Consider the following 21199-nt stretch of genomic DNA (forward strand, 5'->3'; position numbering starts at 1 on the left):
ATCCAGAAAAATCCCTTATCCAGATCAGGCCAGGTCTCGAGGGTTCTGGATAAGGGAGGTTCAACCAGTACTGGCAAGATTTGCCTTTCAGATGAAAATGGCTTTGTGGAGCAAGCAGATGAGAGAAAAGGTATAAAGCAAGAGATTTTCTGTTTGCTCGACCATGGAATCAAGCTACTGAACATCTTTTAAGCACTGTTTCTGTTTTTATTCAGGCTCAGACACAATGGCAACAGCAGTTTGAACAGCAGAGGAAGGAGTTGGAAACTGGTCACAGGAGAAGTCTTCAGCAATTACAGACCAGCCTAGCAGAGCTAGAGACTGTAAACAAAGATCTTACTGAAAGGCGATACAAAGCAGAATGTATCATCCAAGAAATTAAAGCAAAACTCTCAGGGTTGGAAGATGTAAGGATTATTCAATTCTATGTTAAGAAAAGTGAGAAATGTAATCATTGTTATAATAAACTCTCCATGCAATTTTTGTTAATAGGAATGTCACAGAGCAAAACAAGAAGTCCAGTCGTTGCGTCGGGAGAATTCAATGCTTGATGCAGAATGCCATGAAAAGGACAAGTTGATTAATCAGCTGCAAACTCGTGTTGCTGTTTTAGAGCAAGAGATCAAAGACAAGGACCAGTTGGTTTCTAGAACTAAGGAAGTATTGGAAGCTACTCAGGAACAAAAGGTATATGCATATTTTGCAACATTCCAATGGTACTTTTGTATTTGAACATTTTAAAGTAAGCAGTTGGTAAGACTTTCATAGAGATGTGTACAACAGTTCTGGGGGCTCCCCAACAAGAAAAAGCCGTTTCCATAAGTAGATCCGCGTTTCCTCGTAAAAGGAAATTTGCTTCCTTACATGTGATTGAACAGGATAGCGCGACACAGGCTTAAACATTATCCTTGTCAGATTATACAACAGAGACCACATGGGCTGCATACTGCTTTATATCCTGTTAACTTTAAAAGGGCATAAATATGTCAGACCGAGTGCAGGTTAAGTTTAAAAGTCCATTTTATTTATATATAAATAAGATAATTAGTGAAGCAAAATACAATAAGTATACAGCAGCGCAGTGCTTTATTTTCACTGTTTTCAAAACAATAGAATCCAAAACCTTAGAAGTCATTTTCAGTAACTTCTGAATCTGATAACAAATTTACATGGGCAATGTCTCCACGGAGTCCCTCTTTGGCCAAAACCAATGGAAATAGGCAGTGGGAAACTAAAGACCTCAGGAACTGCTGAGTTCTGTTCTGTTTTCCTGTTTTTTCTTTAACGTCCAGCAGGCACACTTAAAGATAAAACAGATTCTTCACAATTGTCAAGCAATGAAGATCTTAACCATTTTTACCTCTACAGCAGATAAGGTGTGATCAGTAGACTCCTGATAGGTCAAACTAGAGATTTAACTATACCTACTTCCCCTAGTTTATGAACTCAAATGCATTAACATCTCAAAAGGGATATAGACCCTGGCGTTATGTAATCTTCTAACACAATTAGTTTACAACAATGGGCAACAACATCATGGGCCCAAGTTTCCACGTGATTTGCACCTGATTTTTAGGAGCAACTGGTGGAGAACGGACTATCTTAGAAATCGCAATTCTCCACTTTTTTTTCTGCAGTTCTAGTCAGGTAGAACAGTTCTACTTTGGAACAGAATTTTTTCTTCAAAAGGGGGCGTGTCCGGCCACTGACGCCTGATTTCAAAGTTTCCACAGTGAAAACGTACTCCAAACTAACTTAGAATGGAGCAAGTGAAGATTTTTGTAGAACTGAAAAAACCTGTTCTACACATTTAAAAAATCAGGCGCAGGTTACAAATTAGGCGTCCAGAACGAGGTGGGGTGGGGGGAAGGGAAGTCATTAAATTCTACAATAAATCCTTATTTATACTTCTACAAATATTATACAAATAAATCCAACCTGAATAAACATTTATAAGCAAAGAAAAGATTAAATAAACCATCTTCCTACCTGTGTGAAAGTGCTTCAGCCACGGAGAATGCTGCAGTCAGCCTCACAAGTTGAGGCACCCGTTCGTTCCCGCGGGGGGGAGGTGGTGGGGAGGAGGCGCCCGTTCGTTCCCGTGGGGGGGGGGGGGGGGAGGAGGCGCCCGTTCGTTCCCGTGGGGGGGGGGAGGAGGCGCCCGTTCGTTCCCGTGGGGGGGGGGAGGAGGCGCCCGTTCGTTCCCGTGGGGGGGGGGGGGGGGAGGAGGCGCCCGTTCGTTCCCGTGGGGGGGGGGAGGAGGCGCCCGTTCGTTCCCGTGGGGGGGGGGGGAGGAGGCGCCCGTTCGTTCCCGTGGGGGGGGGGAGGAGGCGCCCGTTCGTTCCCGCGGGGGGGGGAGGAGGCGCCCGTTCGTTCCCGTGGGGGGGGGGGGGGAGGAGGCGCCCGTTCGTTCCCGCGGGGGGGGGGGGGGGAAGGAGACAGTGAGAAGGCTGCAAGAAGCCTCAGTGCTGATGTGCTGATGGCAATGTGCTTTTATTAAAAAATGTTCAAAAATTAAACAGCTACAAAGAACTACAGAAATGGCTGAGTGCCAATGTTTCCTTCACACTGCGCGTGCGCGAACGCTCCAACGCGCACGCGCAGCGTTGCTGGCAGGAAAAAAACTAACTTAAATGGTACTCGCCCCCTCCCACTTACAAAATCGGCGCGAGTGTAGGATCCGCCCCCCTTAGGCGCCGCGCCAAACAGACAAGGAACTGCAAAGCGCTCCAGAATCGCGCGTTTTTTTTCCGGCGCCGTTTTAGGCGCGAAAAACGGGCACCCAGCTCGGAGGGGCGCTCGTTTTTTATCGTGTGGAAACTTGGGCCCATAATGAGGTAAACAAGCTACATCATATGAAATAGATATTGCTAGATAATTCTCTGTATTGGTTTTGTCCTGCTCAGCAAGACAAAATAATTTTCTTTCAAAGATATAACTAAGCTGAAGCCAAACTTAAACTCACATTATTTTGTGTGCCTAAAGTCATTTTAAAAATCCTGTTGAAGGCATGATGGAGTTCTGCTTCTGTCAGAATGTACATGAAACAGCATATGTAGTAAAATCTAAAATCCATTTAGCACTGAAATTTGAGTCTCGTTTTGCCTAGAAATGAAATAAAACTCAACTTGACCATAGCATTTCAGTTCCTTTATAATTGTTTCAGCTAACATTTGAAGAAAACTCAGAGAAGAATCAAGTTCAAGTGGAAAAACTGGAATCCACTGTGAAGTCTTTGTCAGAAGAGCTGCTCAAGGTGTGTAGTTTATGTGTGTGTGGAAACACTTGTAAGCATTAAGATTTAGCATACGAGAATCTTTTTTTCTAACTGGTTTGTATTCTTGATTTCTTAGCTTGTTACAATGTACTAAATATAACATATTGGGGAAGAAGGAGAATTCCTAAACATGTACGAGAGTCAGATATGGGAGTGGCTGATAATTATACATACTTAAGACTTTTACTTAAATATTAATAAACTCAGATCTTTGAAGATTCTCTTAAGTCAGCCTGTTCTATATAGTGCTTCCCACCAATCCAAGTGCATTATGTTATTGTGTGAAATGGATTTTACCTCATTCTTATGACTCACCTGACTGTCACCCCATGGGTTGAGGAGTAGTTCAGGAATTTTGCCTCCTCCCTTATGGGTTTCTGCCTTAAATCTAGGTTGAGTGTAATTGAATTATGTAATTATAAGGATGTGATATATTTAGTGCAGTTTCTTGAACTGGCCCTCTCTTGTATATTTTTGTAATACTGAACCAGGCAATGGATATACTGATAGATTTAAAATTCTCTGGTTATTTGAGGTTGCCTTCTGCTCCTACTTCTTTTCCCCTTTTTTCTCTGAAAATCTTAACTAATGCCCATTCAATGAATAGACATTAATTAGGATTGACCTTTGTGATTGTTAACACCATATCTATTAAATTTAAAGTTTTGTGTCTAGCGTGCATTTATGGTTTCGCACTTCAAAGTAAGGCATGCTAAAAGTGTGACACATTTGTCAGGCAAAAACAAACTACAGTTGGCTTAAATAACCACTACCCTGTTAAGTTAACCATGTTGTTAGCTTCATAATTAATTAATATTACCCTATCAAAAAAACATTCAATTTAATAGACAGATCAGCAACAAGTAAACATCACAAAACCAACCAATCAATTTACTTAATTATTTTCAAAATTCAGCAATCTGGAACATGCAATTATAGTACTACAAAACAAAGCAATCAACTGCTTAAATAATTTCTTCATACTATTTTCCATTGTTGTTTTCCTCCTTCATTCAAGTAAGTACACACAGTTTTGAAAATAAAATCATTAACCTGCCTCTAAAATTGGTCAGCTAAATGTTAGAAATGCCCACAAGAAGTTTCCTCCAAATAGACCTGCCTTTCTGTCTGCAGGTTTGAGCTGCAAATTTCACCTGTGGCTTGGTTCTTGGTTTTACCAATTGTGTGTGTGTGTGTGTGTGTGTGTGTGTATATGTGATGCTTTTATGTGATGCTTTTTACAATTTTTACCTCTTCCTGTAGAATACAATACTGTGTGTACTGTGACAGCTCCTATTACATGTCAATCTGGTAGAAAATTTACAGATGACTGAGGTGTGTATGGCAGGGGAAAGCAACAAATATAAAAATATTTAATATTCTTGCAGTGTTTCATACGGTTTGTCTTTATTAAATAAACATTTGGAGCTAAAAATGTCATTTGTGATGAGGGTTATGTTTGTTGCTGATGGAATAATGTTTGTGCTGAACCCAGAGGAGGTTGTTTGAAGTATCTGCGAATGGACTTTGTGGTCAGAGTCAGTCAGCCAGCATCTATGGCAAATGACTAACTGTTCAAGGTGCTGGTCATTGGAGACGAGACAGTGGAAACATATCTGGTACTGTGTTTTACCAATAGCAACTTTAACAAGCTCTCTAAATGTAGCATATAAGGAGAGTAAATATATATTTTTTAATCACGAGAAAAAGAAGTAAGGTTTTGGGAAGGGAGGAGGGAAGAATAAATAATCTACCTTAATCTACCTATATATTAAGCATGTAAATCCACCACAGGAGTGAAGCAAAAAAAACATTTCTGAATGTTAATAATTAAGAGGTTTAGGGAAAGAAAAACAAAGTTACTTAACCAAATTTTGTAATGTGGTAACTGGTATGTAAATAATGAGATTGATATCTTTTGGTATCAGCACAGTCTGTAATGTTTTTATCCAGTCAGTCAAGTGATAAGTTGCTTCTGTAAATTTACATTGCACTGAAGGGCAAATTGCTATTGTAGGACAACAACAACTACTTGTATTTTTATAGCACCTTTAATGCAGTAAATCATCCTAAGGAGCGTTATCAAACAAAACTTATCGAATCATAGAATGGTTACAGCACAGAAAAAGGACATTCGGCCCGTTGAACTTGTGCCGACTCTCAGTTAGTCTCGCTCCCTTATCCTTTCCCTGAGCTCTGCAAATCTTTTTCCTTCAAATACTTATCCAACTCCCTTTTGAAAGATAAGATTGACTCTGCCTCTGCCGTCCTTTCAGGCAGTGCATTCCAGTTCCCAACCACTTGCTGCACAATAAAATTTTTCTTATATTGCCTTTGGTTCTTTTGCCAATCACTTTAAATCTGTGTCCTCTGGTTCTCGACCCTTCTGCCAATGGGAATAGTTCATCTCTACTCTGTCCAAACATTCATGATTTTGAACACCTCTATCAAATCTCCTCTCATTCTTCTCTGCTCCAAGTAGAATAACCCCAATTTCTCCAGTCTATCAACGTAACACTAAGCTGGGTGGCAGTGCGAACTGCGAGGAGGATGCTTGGAGGCTGCAGGAGATCTTGGACAGGTTAGGTGAATGGGCAAATGCATGGCAGATGCAGTATAATGTGGATAAGTGTGAGGTTATCCACTTTGGTGGCAAAAACAGGAAGGCAGATTATTATCTGAATGGTAACAGATTAGTAAAAGCGGAGGTGCAACGAGACCTGAGTGTCATGGTACATCAGTCATTGAAGGTAGGCATGCAGGTACAGCAGGCAGTAAAGAAAGCAAATGGCATGCTGGCCTTCATAGCGAGGGGATTTGAATATAAGAGCAGGGAGGTCTTACTGCAGTTGTACAGGGCCTTGGTGAGACCACACCTTGAGTATTGTGTGCAGTTTTGGCCTCCTAATCTGAGGAAGGACATTCTTGCTATTGAGGGAGTGCAGCGAAGGTTCACCAGACTGATGGCAGGACAGACATATGAAGAAAGACTGGATCGACTAGGCTTATATTCACTGGAATTTAGAAGAATGAGAGGGGATCTCATAGAAACACATAAAATTATGATGGGTTAGATGCAGGAAGAATGTTCCCAATGTTGGGGAAGTCCAGAACCAGGGGCTCACAGTCCAAGGATAAGGGGTAAGCCATTTGGGACCGAGATGAGGAGAAACTTCTTCACTCAGAGAATTGTGAACCTGTGGAATTCTCTACCACAGAAAGTTGTTGAGGCCAGTTCGTTAGATTTATTCAAAAGGCAGTTAGATGTGGCCCTTATGGTTAAAGGGATCAAGGGGTATGGCGAGAAAGCAGGAATAGGGTACTGAAGTTGCATGATTAGCCATGATCATATTGAATGATAGTGCAGACTCGAAGGGCCGAATGGCCTACTCCTGCACCTACTTTCTATGTTTCTATATAACTGAAGTCCCTCATTCCTGGAATCATTCTTGTAAATCTTTTCTAAAGTGTGGTGCCCAGAATTGGACACAGTACTTCAGTTGGGGCCGCACCAGTGTTTTATATAGGTTCATCATAATTTCTATACTATTGTACTCTATATCCCTATTTATGAAGCCCAGGATCCTGTAAGCCTTTTTAACTGCTTTCTCAACCTGCCCTGCCACCTTCAACGATTTGTCCATTCATATTCCCAGGTCTCTCTGCTTGTGCGCTTCCTTTAAGATTGTACCATTTTGTTTATATATCCTCTCTGTCTTCCTAAAGTTTATCACTCTTCTCACTGTTCACTATACAGGTGTCCGAAATCCGGAAACCTCGGGATCGAGGCCATTAATGATTCTGGGTATTTCCGGATTTCAGAACGTCTTTCTGACGTCCTGAACCCGGAAACGCGCGAGTCGAGGTTCGGGTATTTACGGATTTCGGAACGACTTTCCGGCATGCAAGGTTGGGGGTGCCGTGGTCGCTATGCTTTGCAGTTTTGGCGTACCCGTGTGCTGGCCGAGGGAAGATGCTGGGGGGGAGGTGGGGAAACCTGCGTTGCGGCCCCAGGAGCAGCGGTGTCTGTGGGTGTGAAGACCTGCAAGAAGAGATGGGTTGGAGTTTTTATTTTTTGATTCTTGTGAGTGTTCTGAGAATTTTTGTTTTTTGGATTTTCCCTAGGCCCGGCTCGCAGTGGTAATCGGTTTAGCAGGGTGACCAGATTCCATAACATTTTCCGGATTCCAGACAACCCCGCCACAGATCGGCCTGGTGTCCGGATTCCGGAACATTCCGAATTTCGGAACTCCGTATTTCGGATGTTCAACCTGTACTGCCAAGTTTTGTGTCTTCTGCAAATTTTGAAATTGCGTCCTGTACACCCACGCCCTAGTCATTAATATATATCAAGAAAAGCAGTGGTCCTAGAGCTAAGCCTTGGGGAACAGCATTGTATATGTCGCTCCAGTCCGAACAACAACCGTTCACCACAACTCTCTCTTTCCTGTCACTTAGCCAATTTTGTATCCATGCTGCAACTGACCCTTTTATTCCGTGGGCTTGACACCGAGCCACCTAAGGAGATATTAGGGCAGATGAGAGGTACGTTTTAAGGACCATCTTAAAGGAGGATAGAGAGATGGAGAGCTTTAGAGAGGGAATGCCAGTGCTTAGGGCCTTGGCAGCTGAAGGCACGGCCGCCAATGGTGGAGCGATTAAAATTGGGGATGCTCAATAACCAGAATTGGAGGAGCACAGATATCTCGGAGAGTTGTAGGGCTGGAGGGGATTGCAGAGATAGGGTGGGGCGAGGCCATGGTGGGATTTGAAAATAAGGATCAGAATTTTAAAATCGAGGCGTTGCTTAACTGACCATGGTAAACATTAGAAACTGCATCCAGGTCCAGGGTTTCTTGTGAGCAATGTCATGGGAGATCTTTAAGTATATAGTAGATTTTATTATGACAGTGAATTGGTAAATGTACCATTGCTGGTTCAACTTGCTCCAGTTATGTCTCATGCTATTTTTCTATTGCATTTGAAATAAAAACATAAAGCACAGTCGAAAGAAAAGCTCCTAGCTTCCATAGACCATGTACAATCTACTTTACCATGAATACTATCCATACATTTACTCTTTCCCAGACATTTCACTTCTGGAATTTATTCCTGCTACTCAGAAAGCAAATAAAATGAAGCTCCAAAATAACTGCAAAACTTTGCACTATCTATCCACCCCTGACTTGTTGCCTTTCATGGTCTGATGTTTGGCATTCCAGCAAGTCCAGAACACCATGTTCCTCTGTACATTTTGATTATTTATATCTGTACATGTCCTTATGACTCCCAACCCTGTTTCGAATCATTAATTTGAACAACCTTTTTCTTTTAATTGTTAGTGGATGCAGCATTAGCTTCTTTTACTAGGATTATCCTCCACATATCCACTATTGCTTGGGGGGAGGGACGGTGGTGTGGGGACTGAAAATAAAATCCTCCTAAACTTAACCCATGCCTGAGGCTTGTGTTGTCTAATTCTGTTCTTCCGGTCAAATTTAAATAACTTGCTTCATTTATATCAGAGACACTTAGTCAATTTTGTTGAGGTTTAAGGAGTAAATTGCTTAGGGGCTGCTTTACAGACCCACCAAAAGGTTTATTTTTAATAATCATATTTGCTATATACCCTGTATCACATTTTTCTAGCATTGAATCAATGCACTGAATTTGTTTAACCACTTTTATTAACTAGATTGCCACGTTTGTTTCCACAAACTAGTTGTGTAAAGACTACTGCAAGTCTCAACCCCCTGTACTGTGCACTTTCTCCACCTAAGCGTCGAGGACAGGCAAAAGGCCAGCCTCCAGAGAACCATAACTCAGTCTGTGGAACTCCGGAAGAACAGGCTTCCTTAAGTGTCTATGCTGCCTGGCGTGCAGTGGTTCTTCAGTGATTCTGTACTTGCTCTGTGTTCAGAAGAATGAGAGGGGATCTCATAGAAATGTTTAAAATTCTGATGGGTTTAGACAGGTTAGATGCAGGAAGAATGTTCCCAATGTTGGGAAAGTCCAGAACCAGGGGTCACAGTCTAAGGATAAGGGGTAAGCCATTTAGGACCGAGATGAGGAGAAACTTCTTTACCCAGAGAGTGGTGAACCTGTGGAATTCTCTACCACAGAAAGTTGTTGAGGCCAATTCACTAAATATATTCAAAAAGGAGTTCGATGTAGTCCTTACTACTAGGGGGATCAAGGGGTATGGCGAGAAAGCAGGAATGGGGTACTGAAGTTGCATGTTTAGCCATGAACTCATTGAATGGCGGTGCAGGCTCGAAGGGCCGAGTGGCCTATTCCTGCACCTATTTTCTATATTTCTATAGACACTGGGGGTGAAATTGGACCTTGTTACGCCTGTTTTCCAGGCAAAAACGGATGCAAAGAGATGCATATTAGGGTGACAACTACCCGTGCCCGAACAATGTTGGAAACACGCCATATTTGTTCGGGTGTTACAGAAGTATCCCTGACAGTCAGCTAACACAGGCATTAAGCCCCTTGAATATGCTAAGGAGCCTGAAGGGTGCGCCTCTCAGCGCCACATTAAAACAGCGGGCCTCTACCGGCCAATTCTCGCCCTACTCCCAGTTACCCCCTCCCCCCCCCACTCTCCTAAATCCACCCCCCAGACTCACATTAGGCCCTTGTTAACCTCCCTCACCAGTACTCTACTAATGAAGTCAGTAGATCAATTTGCCGTGGTCCTGTCGCTGACCTCATTAGGCACTTGCAGCATGCTCTGCACCCGAATCGTGCCCAATTCTGGTGAAATCAATTTTCTAGGCCACTACATTATAAATGCCTGAAACAAAGTATCATATTTCTCTAGAAATCTACATGAATTTATAAACATTTATTTGTTTTATAACAGATTTGGTGAATTAAATAATGTTCTGTAATAGTGAAATCTGCTATGATGATCTTTTGTTACTGTAAGTTTTACTTTTAATGTCTGATTGTTAGATTATAGACTAAATCATATGGTCTAATAGGGTGGTAATTATTCCTTTATCCGAAAAACTAGGAGCACATGAGAGGACTTGTAATTTCCAGTGAGCAAATTACACTGTGTTCTGTTTGACCCTGGACAATGCTACAACATCAGATATACAGGGCTAAAAATGTGGGTGCCCCACGTTTGTGGGCGGTGACATTCGCAAGGCGCGAGACTTCGCAGCAGGCGCGGAAGTCTCGTCTCTCGCAAGAAATTGTGGTTACTGCCCCCAAAATGAAGTGGAGCGCTAAATCAAGGGTGGACGCCTCGGGAGTGGGGTGCATGGCTCAGCCAGCGTTGTTACCGCCGCAGCTAAACTCCCGCCGAATTTAGCTGGAGTCGTTAGCGGCATCGCGCCCAGTCGCAAAGTTGTTTACTCCCTGTTAGAATCCCCCCTGGGGGCGCTAACGGGAGGTGCAAATGACCCGAATTTCTCCCACTGTGTGTATAAGATCACACTTCAGTTCATTGTCATTGTATAGTCTTTTTGGTTTCTTTAGCCCATCCATTTTCAGTATGAGAAGTGCACTGTTTTTTTCAGCTGTATGCACAGTTGTTTGCAGGTTTTGTAGAAAATGTTACAGGTCATTCTGTTAGATAATCATCCTATGTGAATGGCCAAATTAATGGAGAGATCACTTTGCTTTTCAAACACCTGGCTGTATTAGTGTACAGAATTGTGGCCACATTTGTGCTATACCATATTTGTTCCAACCCATTTTTGACTCGTCCATTACCTCCAACATCAGCCCCAATTTCCAACCTACCTTTCGAATCCATGATTCTTGAACTTGTCTGCCTACAACTCTGTATCCATCTCTCCCAAAACTCCTTGTTTGAATAGCTCTGGCTCTGCTCTACTCATATCATCAACACAGCCCTAGTCAAGTCAGAATGACAATATCTAGGGACTCTGACCATGGTATATTGTTATTCTTCCTAATCCTCTTCCACCTTTCTGGAGCTTTTGATAAAATAACCACTCACATTCATTGCCTTGCCTCCATTGTCTAGCTCTGGAATTGCCCATCCCTAGTTCTACCAATATAAACATAACCAGTGCATTTTTAGCAATGGCTTCCACTTTCCTCAATGATCTATCCTGAACCCCTTTTCCTTACTCATCTATATGCTGCCCTCAGTGACATCTGTAGACATGGGACCAGTTTCCATATGTATGCTGATGACTCCTAACTCTCTCTTTCCATCAACTCTCTTGATTGCTCAATCACATGAGCCTGACCAACTATATGCAGTAATGCCAACTCTCGCGAATCCATTGTGAGCGTCGCGATTTTGGAGTGAAATAAAGCATCATGTGATGGAACGCCTAAATCTTGAGGGGGTTTTTGGGGGGAAAAAAACGCCGATTTGTTCATTCGGGGGAAAAAATTGCCCATTTGGAACACTTTTGAATTCTGAAGAGTCAGCCATCTTGATGTTTTTTAGGTTAAAAATTAAGAATTTGTTACTTAAAAAAAAATTAAGACAGCAATGACGCTTCCTGGCAAACTGAACTGTACAAATAAATAAAAGTTAAATTTCACCACCAGACGATTGATAAATAGCTCCACAGGATGATTAAATCAACTCCCACAAAATCTCTAATCAACCTTTACAAAGTATCAGCTGTGGCTCAGTTAGTATCATCCTCGCTTCTGATTCAGAAGGTTGAGAGTTCCAGTCCCACTCCAGAAACTTGAGTACAAAAAACTAGGCTGACACTCCAGTGCTGCACTGTCGGAGGTGCCGTCTTTCAGATGAGACTTTAAACTGAGTTATCCCCGGTGTGCTGGCCGATATTTATCCCTCAATTAACATCACTAAAACAGATTATCTGGTCATTATCACGTTGCTGTTTGTGGGAACTTGCTGTGCACAAATTGGCTGTCGTGTTTCCCACATTACAACAGTGACTACACTTCAAAAGTACTTCATTGGCTGTAGAACGCTTTTAGACATCCGGTGGTCATGAAAGGCGCTTATATAAATGTAAGTCTTTCTAATCTTGAGTTTGATCCGAACTAACAGGCCAGAGTTTTAGCCTGCTGAATGGCTACTTGCTTGCCTGCTGGTGGTGCTGTCAAATAACTGCACACTCTTTCGCTGGGAGCGGCCCATCTGAGGTGACCAATTCTTGTTGTTAATAAAGGGTGAGGAATTAAAAGTTACCTAGCAAGGACGTGTGGGAAAATTGCTTGTTGCAGAAAATTAGAATGTAGACCTGGAAAAGATATTGTTGTCAGAACTTTATATACACAGCAATCATATTCCCAGGCTCGAGCCCAGGGCACACAGCTTCTGCACGTAAACATTAATATTTAAATTTAATTTTTTTTTAAATCTTGCTCATTTGGGATGCACCTAATTGCTTTATTGGATCCCCTTGTCATTCAATGTACCGAGGCGGTGCTACAATTTAGTGGGGCTTGATTTTTTTCTAATTTTCCTTGTTAAGTGTGATCCTTTCCCCCTAGTCATTTACTAACAGTTTGTAATAAAGTCTGTCCTGACTTAAAAAAATATTTATATATCAGTGCAAAAATGTGCAGATACACTGTTGTAAGATACAATTATAAAAAAATAAGCCATCCACTAGGATGCATGCAGAAAGGTTACAATGTATAAAACTTAAGATCTGCTTCCTGTTACTCTCTATGCGCCCAAATTTGCCCAGGAGTTGCTCCATTTTTTTTTGCAGCAACTTGATTTTTCTGGAGTATCTTAAAAATCCCTATTCTGCACATTTAATTTGCCCCAGTGTAAGTGAGTTAGTTAGGATTTTTTTTAGTTTAGTTTTTTTTTCAGCCATCTACGCTAATAGTTGCTCCAAACTAACTTAGGCAAGTGTATGTGGCCACTTGTGGCTGCACAGAAAACCCTTGGGGAGAGTTAAGAAATCAGTGCAGGTAGCCAGAAGTGGGGGGGGCGGGGGTGGAAGGGAAGCGGAGAGGACCTTGCAAAGCACTAAACACCTTCACAACAACATTCAAGAAGCATAAAATCCATCAGTAATAAATAAAACTTAAGTGCTACCTTCCTAACTCGGCCCGGGAAGGCAGCGGGCCGACTCCGACTCCGACTCTCTCTCTTGAGGACTCTCTGAGGACATCTCTCCGACAACTTCCAGAACTTCCATCCGACGACTTCCAGGACTTCTCTCCGTGGACTGACTGCTCTCTCCGTGGACTGACTGCTGTCTCCGAGACCTCTCCGGCTGGGGGCAGGAGCTACTGTACATGGACGAAACCTCCAGTGCGCATGCGTTGAGCTGCCGGCACTTTTCTTCGCGCAGGGCCCTAGCTCCGCTCCCTAATAGACAGACCACACCGCGCATGGAACAGGCCACAGAGCGGCCAGAATCCGAGGAGATCTTTTCGCCGCCGTTTTTACCCTAGGAAGTCGGCGCATCTCTGCTGAAAAAACGGGTGGGCCAAATTTGGGCCCCATGAAACTATTTGTCACAGATGTGAATTAACTTGACAAATCATTTACAATTAAAGATTTTTCCTTATTAAACTGGTGTTTGAGACTCTAAGTGAATCAAGGAATATGAGGATCGGGAGGGAAAGTGAAGTTGAGGTTGAAGATCAGCCATGATCTTATTGAATGACTGAGCAGGCTCCAGGGGTCGTATTGCCGACTCCTGCCCCTATTTCTTATGTTCTTATGTCAGTAATTGTTTGGTGATGACTGAATGAATGTGCTTCCTGTCCGGGAATAAATGTTGCAGAATTAGCTTCCTGTCGGAAAACAAAGGACAGCGAGGGGTCGGGACGGGCAAAAATGGCAAATCATAATTTCTATACCAAATCTCATGATTTTTAAGAGTTTGTCTCCTGATTTATGAGGTGATGGGGTTGGCAATATTGTATCTGGCATTTTCATGGGTGAGTCGCAATTTCCTCCAACTGAGCATTGGGAATACCAAAGCCATTGTTTTCAGCACACGCCATAAATTTTCCCTTTTTGTCCCTTCCTTCATCCTCCTCCATGGCTACTTGCTCAGACTGAGCCAAACCATGTAAAAACTTGGTGTCATGTTCAACTCAGGGCTCAGCTCTAAAACCCAATAACTATCCCATCACCAAGATTGCTAATTTCCACCTCTACAACATTGCCCACCTCAGGGCCGCCACAGCTGAAATCTTCATCCTAATCTGTGGGCATGCTTCCTTCCTTCCCTTTCGAAGAGCTGGAAATACAGAACATGAAACTTACCAAATTCCAGTAGCCATTGGGCCCCAAACAGATGTGTACTAGAGTATCATACTATCTTTGTTTTGTTAATTTTGAGCCAAATTGTAATTTTTTAAAAAAGTATTATAATTGTCTTTGCCTTGCTAAATGCTGAACTCTGCCCATTATATGCCTTCTACCATCTTTCAACAGGCTAATGAAATTATTAAAAAGTTACATGGGGATATTAAAACACTAATGGGGAAGCTGAAACGTAAAAATACTGTCACAATACAACAAGAAAAGCTGATATCAGAGAAAGAAAAACAATCACAGAAAGAGCAGAGGGAGCTACAGGAAGCTCGGCAGACATTACAACTCAAAGGAGAAGAGGTAAAGCTCCAACTGCAACTTGAAGTTTGTGTGTGTGTATTGCTAAACTATAGGGATTTTAACATACTGGAAATGTGCTTTTATTTGATAAGATAAATTTAAATTTCAGAATGCAACTGATTTGCTAAAGTTGTAGCATTTGCCATCTGACCAGGTGTCAATGCACTAGTCACAAGAAAATCTTACTTGAGTCCACCTGACTCTGGAAAGTAAATTTAGTTAACAGTAGCAGATCTTTCAAGGCATTGTTTAAGATGAGTGGAGGTAAGGGGAAGAAAATAAGTTTGTAAGAAATGGTAAAGAAAATTATTTTGATCAGTTGCTGGAAATAAAAAATATTATCAACTTCAGGTGGGTAAATAAGTTCTGTTTCCTCACATACCACATTTGTATTAAATAATTGTCTGCATTAGTATGTGAGCAGCTTTTTAACTTTGCTGTTATAGCAAAAGCCAAAAAAATAGACATGCTAAGTAACTTCTAGGGAAACCCTTTTAAGAAATCTCTCCTATCCAGAGTGTATCTGTCCACCCTGAGCATCTACCTTCCCCTCCCCTCAGTCCCTCCTGCTGCCTCTTGCCTTCCTCTGCAATGAACATCTCCATTATTGTGCATTTATTAGCACCATGGAACCCTCTCCTCAGTGCTTCCACATCCAGCAACCCCATTCCCAATGCTTACATGCCCTGCCACAGCCATCCCAGCCTGACCACATGCAGCTTCCCACTGCTGTCACATCTTACACACCCCACTCAGTTCTCCCATCTCCAAAAAAACACCATTGCCCTTAGTGCTGCCATAGCCCCACACCCATCTCCACTCGTAACAAACCCTGGCATCCCCTTCCCATTGCTGTCAAACACCATGATACCTACTCTCACACCTCACAACCACCTTCCCAGTGCTTTCAACCCACACGGCTCCCCCAACTTTCCACTACTGCTAAACATAGTTGTTACAATCCGCCTTCCTATCTATGTTCAACTTGGAACATTTTTCCTACCATCATGAAGGGTTTAGTTAAATAAAGAGTGCCTGTTTCCAATGGCTGAAGGGTTGATAACCAGAGGGCACAGATTTAAAGTGATTGGCAAAAGAACCACAGGCAACATGAGGAAAAACTTTTTTACGCAACGTGTGGTTAGGATTTGGAATGCATTGCCTGATAGGGTGGTGGATACTGATTCAGTCGCAACCTTCAAAAGGGAATTGGATAAATACTTGAAGGAAGAAAAATTGCAGGGATATGAGGAAAGCGCGGGGGAATGGGACTAACTGGATTGCTCTTTGAAAGAGCCGACGCAGAGGATGGGCCGAATGGTCTCCTTCTATGCTGTATTATTCCATGATTCTATCTTCCTCTGTATCTTGTGCTTTAAAATAAAAAGTGGGGAATAAAATGAACTACAGCAACAACTTGCATTTGTATAGCGCATTTCTCTAGCACTTGCTCTCTTTCCACCTGCCTTCCCTTTGCGACCTCTAGCTGCCCCAACTGCCAACCGGAGCCTCAGTTCCTATCCCTTCACTAATAAAGTCATGTCCAACACTGGGCTTAAGTTGGTTAATTACTTTGAGCACCGTATAAAAGTTTTTTGTTCTGGTTTAAAAAGCACTTAAATCTGGCACTGGTCATTTCCAAGAATACATCTTTTCTTATTATGGAGGTAGAATTTCTTAAAGGGGTTCCCACTAACTCCACACTACTTCCAGACTCTAGAATCCTAATCCTTCTACTCTGATACCCCAGCACCACTTCAGCACTCTCAGACCCCATGACCTCCCTGCCACCCCGTGCCTCACCCTGACTACCACATCCTAGTGTTCACACACCCTAGGACTCCCCACTTCTCTACCCCTTACCCAACCCTGATACCCAGTGCCAGTGCTCCCAAAGCCAGGAACATGGGAACAGGAGCAAACCATTCAACCTCCTTGAGCCTGTTCAACCTTTCCAGCAGATTATGGCTGATCTGTACCTCAGCTCCATTTACCAGTCTTTGATCCATATCCCTTGATACCCTTAATGAACAAAAATCTATCAATCTCAGTCTTGAAAATTTCAGCTGGTGAAGAAAGTGTTCCAGATTTCCACTACCCTTTGTATGAAAAATGCTTCCTGATTTCACTCTAAATGGCTTAGCTCTAATTTTAAAATTGTGCCACCTTGTTCTGAATTCCACCACCAGAGGAAATAGTTTCTCTGCATCTTCCCTATCAAATTGCTTTATAATTTTAAACACCTCAATTAGATCAGCCCTCAATATTCTAAACTCCAAGGAATACAAGCCGAGTTTATGCAACCTGTCCTCATAATTTAACTCTTTCAGCCCAAGTATAATTCTGGTGCACCTAAGCTGTACCTTGTCCAAGGCCAATACATTCTTCCTGAGGTGCAGTATCCAAACCAAATGCAATACTCCAGTTGGGGTCTGACCAAGGCTCTGTACAACTAAAGCATAACTTCCTTCCTTTTGTATTCCAGCCCTCTTGAGATAAAGGTCAACATCCCCAATAGCCTTTTTTGATTGCTTTGTGCATTTGCAATAGGTTTTAATGATTTCATGCTCGGGTTGGCAATCAGTAACCAGTGGGGTGTCGCAGGGATCAGTGCTGGGACCCCAACTATTTACAATCTGTATTAATAACTTGGAGGAAGGGACTGAGTGTAACGTACCCAAGTTTGCCGACGATACAAAGATGGGAGGAAAAGCAATGTGTGAGGAGGAGACACAAAATCTGCAAAAGGACAAAGACAGGCTAAGTGAGTGGGCAAAAATTTGGCAGATGGAGTATAATGTTGGAAAGTGTGAGGTCATGCACTTTGGCAGAAAAAATCAAAGAGCAAGTTATTATTTAAATGGAGAAAGATTGCAAAGTGCCGCAGTACAGCGGGACCTGGGGGTATTAGTGCATGAAACACAAAAGGTTAGTACGCAGATACAGCAAGTGATCAGGATGGCCAATGGAATCTTGGCCTTTATTGCAAAGGGGATGGAGTATAAAAGTAGGGAAGTCTTGCTACAGTTGTACAGGGTATTGGTGAGGCCACACCTGGAATACTGTGTGCAGTTTTGGTTTCCATATTTACGAAAGGATATACTTGGTTTGGAGGCAGTTCAGAGAAGGTTCACTAGGTTGATTCCGGAGATGAGGGAGTTGACCTATGAGGAAAGGTTGAGTAGGTTGGGCCTCTACTCATTGGAATTCAGAAGAATGAGAGGTGATCTTATCGAAACGTATAAGATTATGAGGGGGCTTGACAAGGTGGATGCGGAGAGGATGTTTCCACTGATAGGGAAGACTAGAACTAGAGGGCATAATCTTAGACTAAGGGGCTGCCCATTTAAAACTCAGATGAGGAGAAATTTCTTCTGAGGGTTGTGGATCTATGGAATTAGCTGCCTCAGAGAGCTGTGGAAGCTGGGACATTGAATAAATTTAAGACAGAATAGACATTTTCTTAAACAATAAGGGAATAAGGGTTATGGAGAGCGGGCAGGGAAGTGGACTTAAGTCCATGATCGGATCAGCCATGATCGTATTAAATGACGGAGCAGGCTCGAGGGGCCACATGGCCTACTCCTGCTCCTATTTCTTATGTTCTTATTTATGTACACTGACATCCAAATTCCTTTGCTCTTCCAACCCCCAGATTGCCAAGCTGACTAGAGACATTTTTGTCTTCCTTAGCTCACTAGTTTTACCAGTTTTCAGCTTGTGCACTGTGATTTTAAAGCAATAAATAGCCTATTCCACTTGGAGTGTAGCATAAATAAATACAAAATATACTTTTTGCGGGACCATTTGTAAATAACCAGAAAATTATAAATTGTGATTCTACCTAGTTGATTATTTTTGAAATAGGACTTAATCTTAAGTTGTTTTTATTAAGTGATTATATCTTCATGGACTGGATAAGTGTCTGAAAGTTGGAGCAATGTAGCATTTCAAGGTGCTTTACAAAGGTGTTGCATAGATTAATCGTTGAATATTACACTTTTGCTTACCAGGCTCGGTTTCAGTCTTTTCTTCTTGCTGTAGGTATCAAAATTGCAAGAGCAATTAGAAGGAACTATGGAGAAATTGGAGGAAAGCAAACAGCTCCTCAAAACAAATGAAAATGGTAAGTATGCTGCAAGAATATTCTCTCGTACTGCAATTCGGCAGTGGCAGCGGGATTAGACCTACTTGCCTTAGAGGGAGTGCAACGAAGGTTCACTAAACTGGTTCCTGGGATGAGGGGATTGCCCTGTGAGGAGAGATTGAGTAGACTAGGCCTATATTCCCTAGAGTTTAGAAGAATGCGAGGTGATCAAATTGAAACATATAAAATGCTTAAGGAGCTTGACAGGGTTAATGCTGAGAAAATGTTTCCCTTAGCTGGTGAATCTAGAACATGGGGTCACAGTCTCAGAATAAAGGGTTGGCCATTTAAGACTGAGATAAGGAGAAATTTCTTCACTGAATGGGTTGTGAATAGCTTCCATATGTACGCTAATGACACCCAGCTCTACCTCACCACCACTTCTCTCGACCCCTCCACGGTTTCAAAATTGTCAGACTGCTTGTCCGACATCCAGTTCTGGATGAGCAGAAATTTTAATATAATCATAGACATTTATAGCACAGAAGAAAGCCATTCGACCCATCGTGTCCATGCCAGCCGACAAAGAGCTATCCAGACTAATTGCACTTTCCAGCTCTTGGTCCGTAGCCTTGTAGGTTGCAGCCCTTCAAGAGCATATCTAACTACTTTTTAAATGTGGTGAGGGTTTCTGCCTCTACTACCCTTTCAGGCAGTGAGTTCCAGACCCCCACCAACCTCTGGGTGAAGAAATTTCCCCTCATATCTCCTCTAAACCTCCCCCCAATTGCCTTAAATCTATGCCCCCTGGTTGTTGACTCCTCTGCCAAGGGAAACAGGTCCTTCCTATCTACGCTATACAGGCCCTCATAATTTTATACACCTTAATCAGGTCTCCCCTTCACCTCCTCTGTTCCAAAGAAAACAGATCCAGCATCTCCAATCTTTCCTCAGACAAAATTCTCCAGTCCAGGCAACATTCTTGTAAATCTCCTCTGCACCCTTTCCAGTGCAGTCACATCTTTCCTGTAATGTGGTGACCAGAACTGCACGCAGTACTCCAACTGCGGCTTAAACAGTGTCTTATATAGTTCCAGCATAACCTCCGTGCTCTTGTATTCCATGCCTCGAGTAATAAAGTATTCCATATGCCTTCTTAACTACCGTATCTACGTGGCCTGCTACCTTCAGGGATCTATGGACCTGCACTCCAAGGTTCCTTTGTTCCTCTACATTTTTCAGTGTCGTACCATTTAATGTATACTCCCTTACCTTGTTGGACCTCCCCAAATGCATTCCCTCACACTTATCCGGATTGAATTCCATTTGTCACTGTTCTGCCCACCTGACCAATACATTGATATTTTTCTGCGTCCACAGCTTTCTTCTTCATTATCAACCACACAGCCTATTTTAGTGTCATCTGCAAACTTCTTGATCATACCCCCAACATTCAAGTTCAGGTCATTGATATATACCACAAAAAGCAGGGGACCCAGCACTGAGGCCTGTGGAACCCCATTGGATACAGCCTTCCAATCATAAAAACACCCATCAACCATTACCCTTTGCTTCATGACTCGGAGCCAATTTTGGATCCAACTTGCCACTTTGCTCTCGATCCCATGGGCTATTGCTTTCATGACCAGTCTGCCATGTGGGACCTTATCAAAAGCTTTATTAAAATCCATATACATTACATCATATGCATTGCCCTCATCAACCCCAATCCTTGCTGACTATCCTTGATTAATCCATGTCTTTCCAAATGAAGATTTATCCTGTCCCTCAGGACTTTTTCCAATAATTTTCCCACCACCGAGGTTAGGCTGACTGGCCTGTAATTACTCGGTCTAACCCTTTCTCCCTTTTTAAACAAAGGTACAACATTAGCAGTTCTCTGACACACCTGTAGCCAGAGAGGATTGGGAAATGAAGGTCAGAGTCTCTGCTATTTCCTCTTTTGCTTCGCTTAACAGCCTGGGATATTTTTCATCCGGGCCTGTGGATTTATCCACTTTCAAAGCTGTTAAGCACCTGAATACTTCCTCTCTTGCTACGTTTATCTCGTCTAAAATTTCACACTCCGTCTCCCTGATTGCAAAGTCTGCATCGCCACAGATGCAAAGAATCATACCCATGTCTTCTGCCTCCACACACACATTTCCTTCATGATCCCCAATAGGTCCCACTCTTTCTCTAGTTATCCTCTTGCTCTTAATGAATTTATAAAACATATTTTGGTTTTCCTCTTTGGTTTCTTGATATC

General features: G+C 42.4%; 1 protein-coding gene across 2 annotated transcripts in view; it reads left to right on the top strand.

Annotated features, from left to right (window-relative positions):
* LOC139268694 (spindle assembly abnormal protein 6 homolog) overlaps positions 1-21199 on the top strand; it is a 68065-nt gene that overhangs the window by 28895 nt on the left and 17971 nt on the right. For both annotated transcript variants that reach the window (XM_070887254.1, XM_070887255.1), the window contains 5 exons: positions 216-407; positions 493-687; positions 3167-3256; positions 14664-14843; positions 18888-18969. In XM_070887254.1, the coding sequence (XP_070743355.1) occupies positions 216-407; positions 493-687; positions 3167-3256; positions 14664-14843; positions 18888-18969 (739 nt within the window). The remainder of the gene's footprint in view (positions 1-215; positions 408-492; positions 688-3166; positions 3257-14663; positions 14844-18887; positions 18970-21199) is intronic.

Source organism: Pristiophorus japonicus, chromosome 8, assembly GCF_044704955.1.
Source record: "Pristiophorus japonicus isolate sPriJap1 chromosome 8, sPriJap1.hap1, whole genome shotgun sequence".
Classification (NCBI taxonomy): Eukaryota; Metazoa; Chordata; class Chondrichthyes; family Pristiophoridae; genus Pristiophorus; species Pristiophorus japonicus.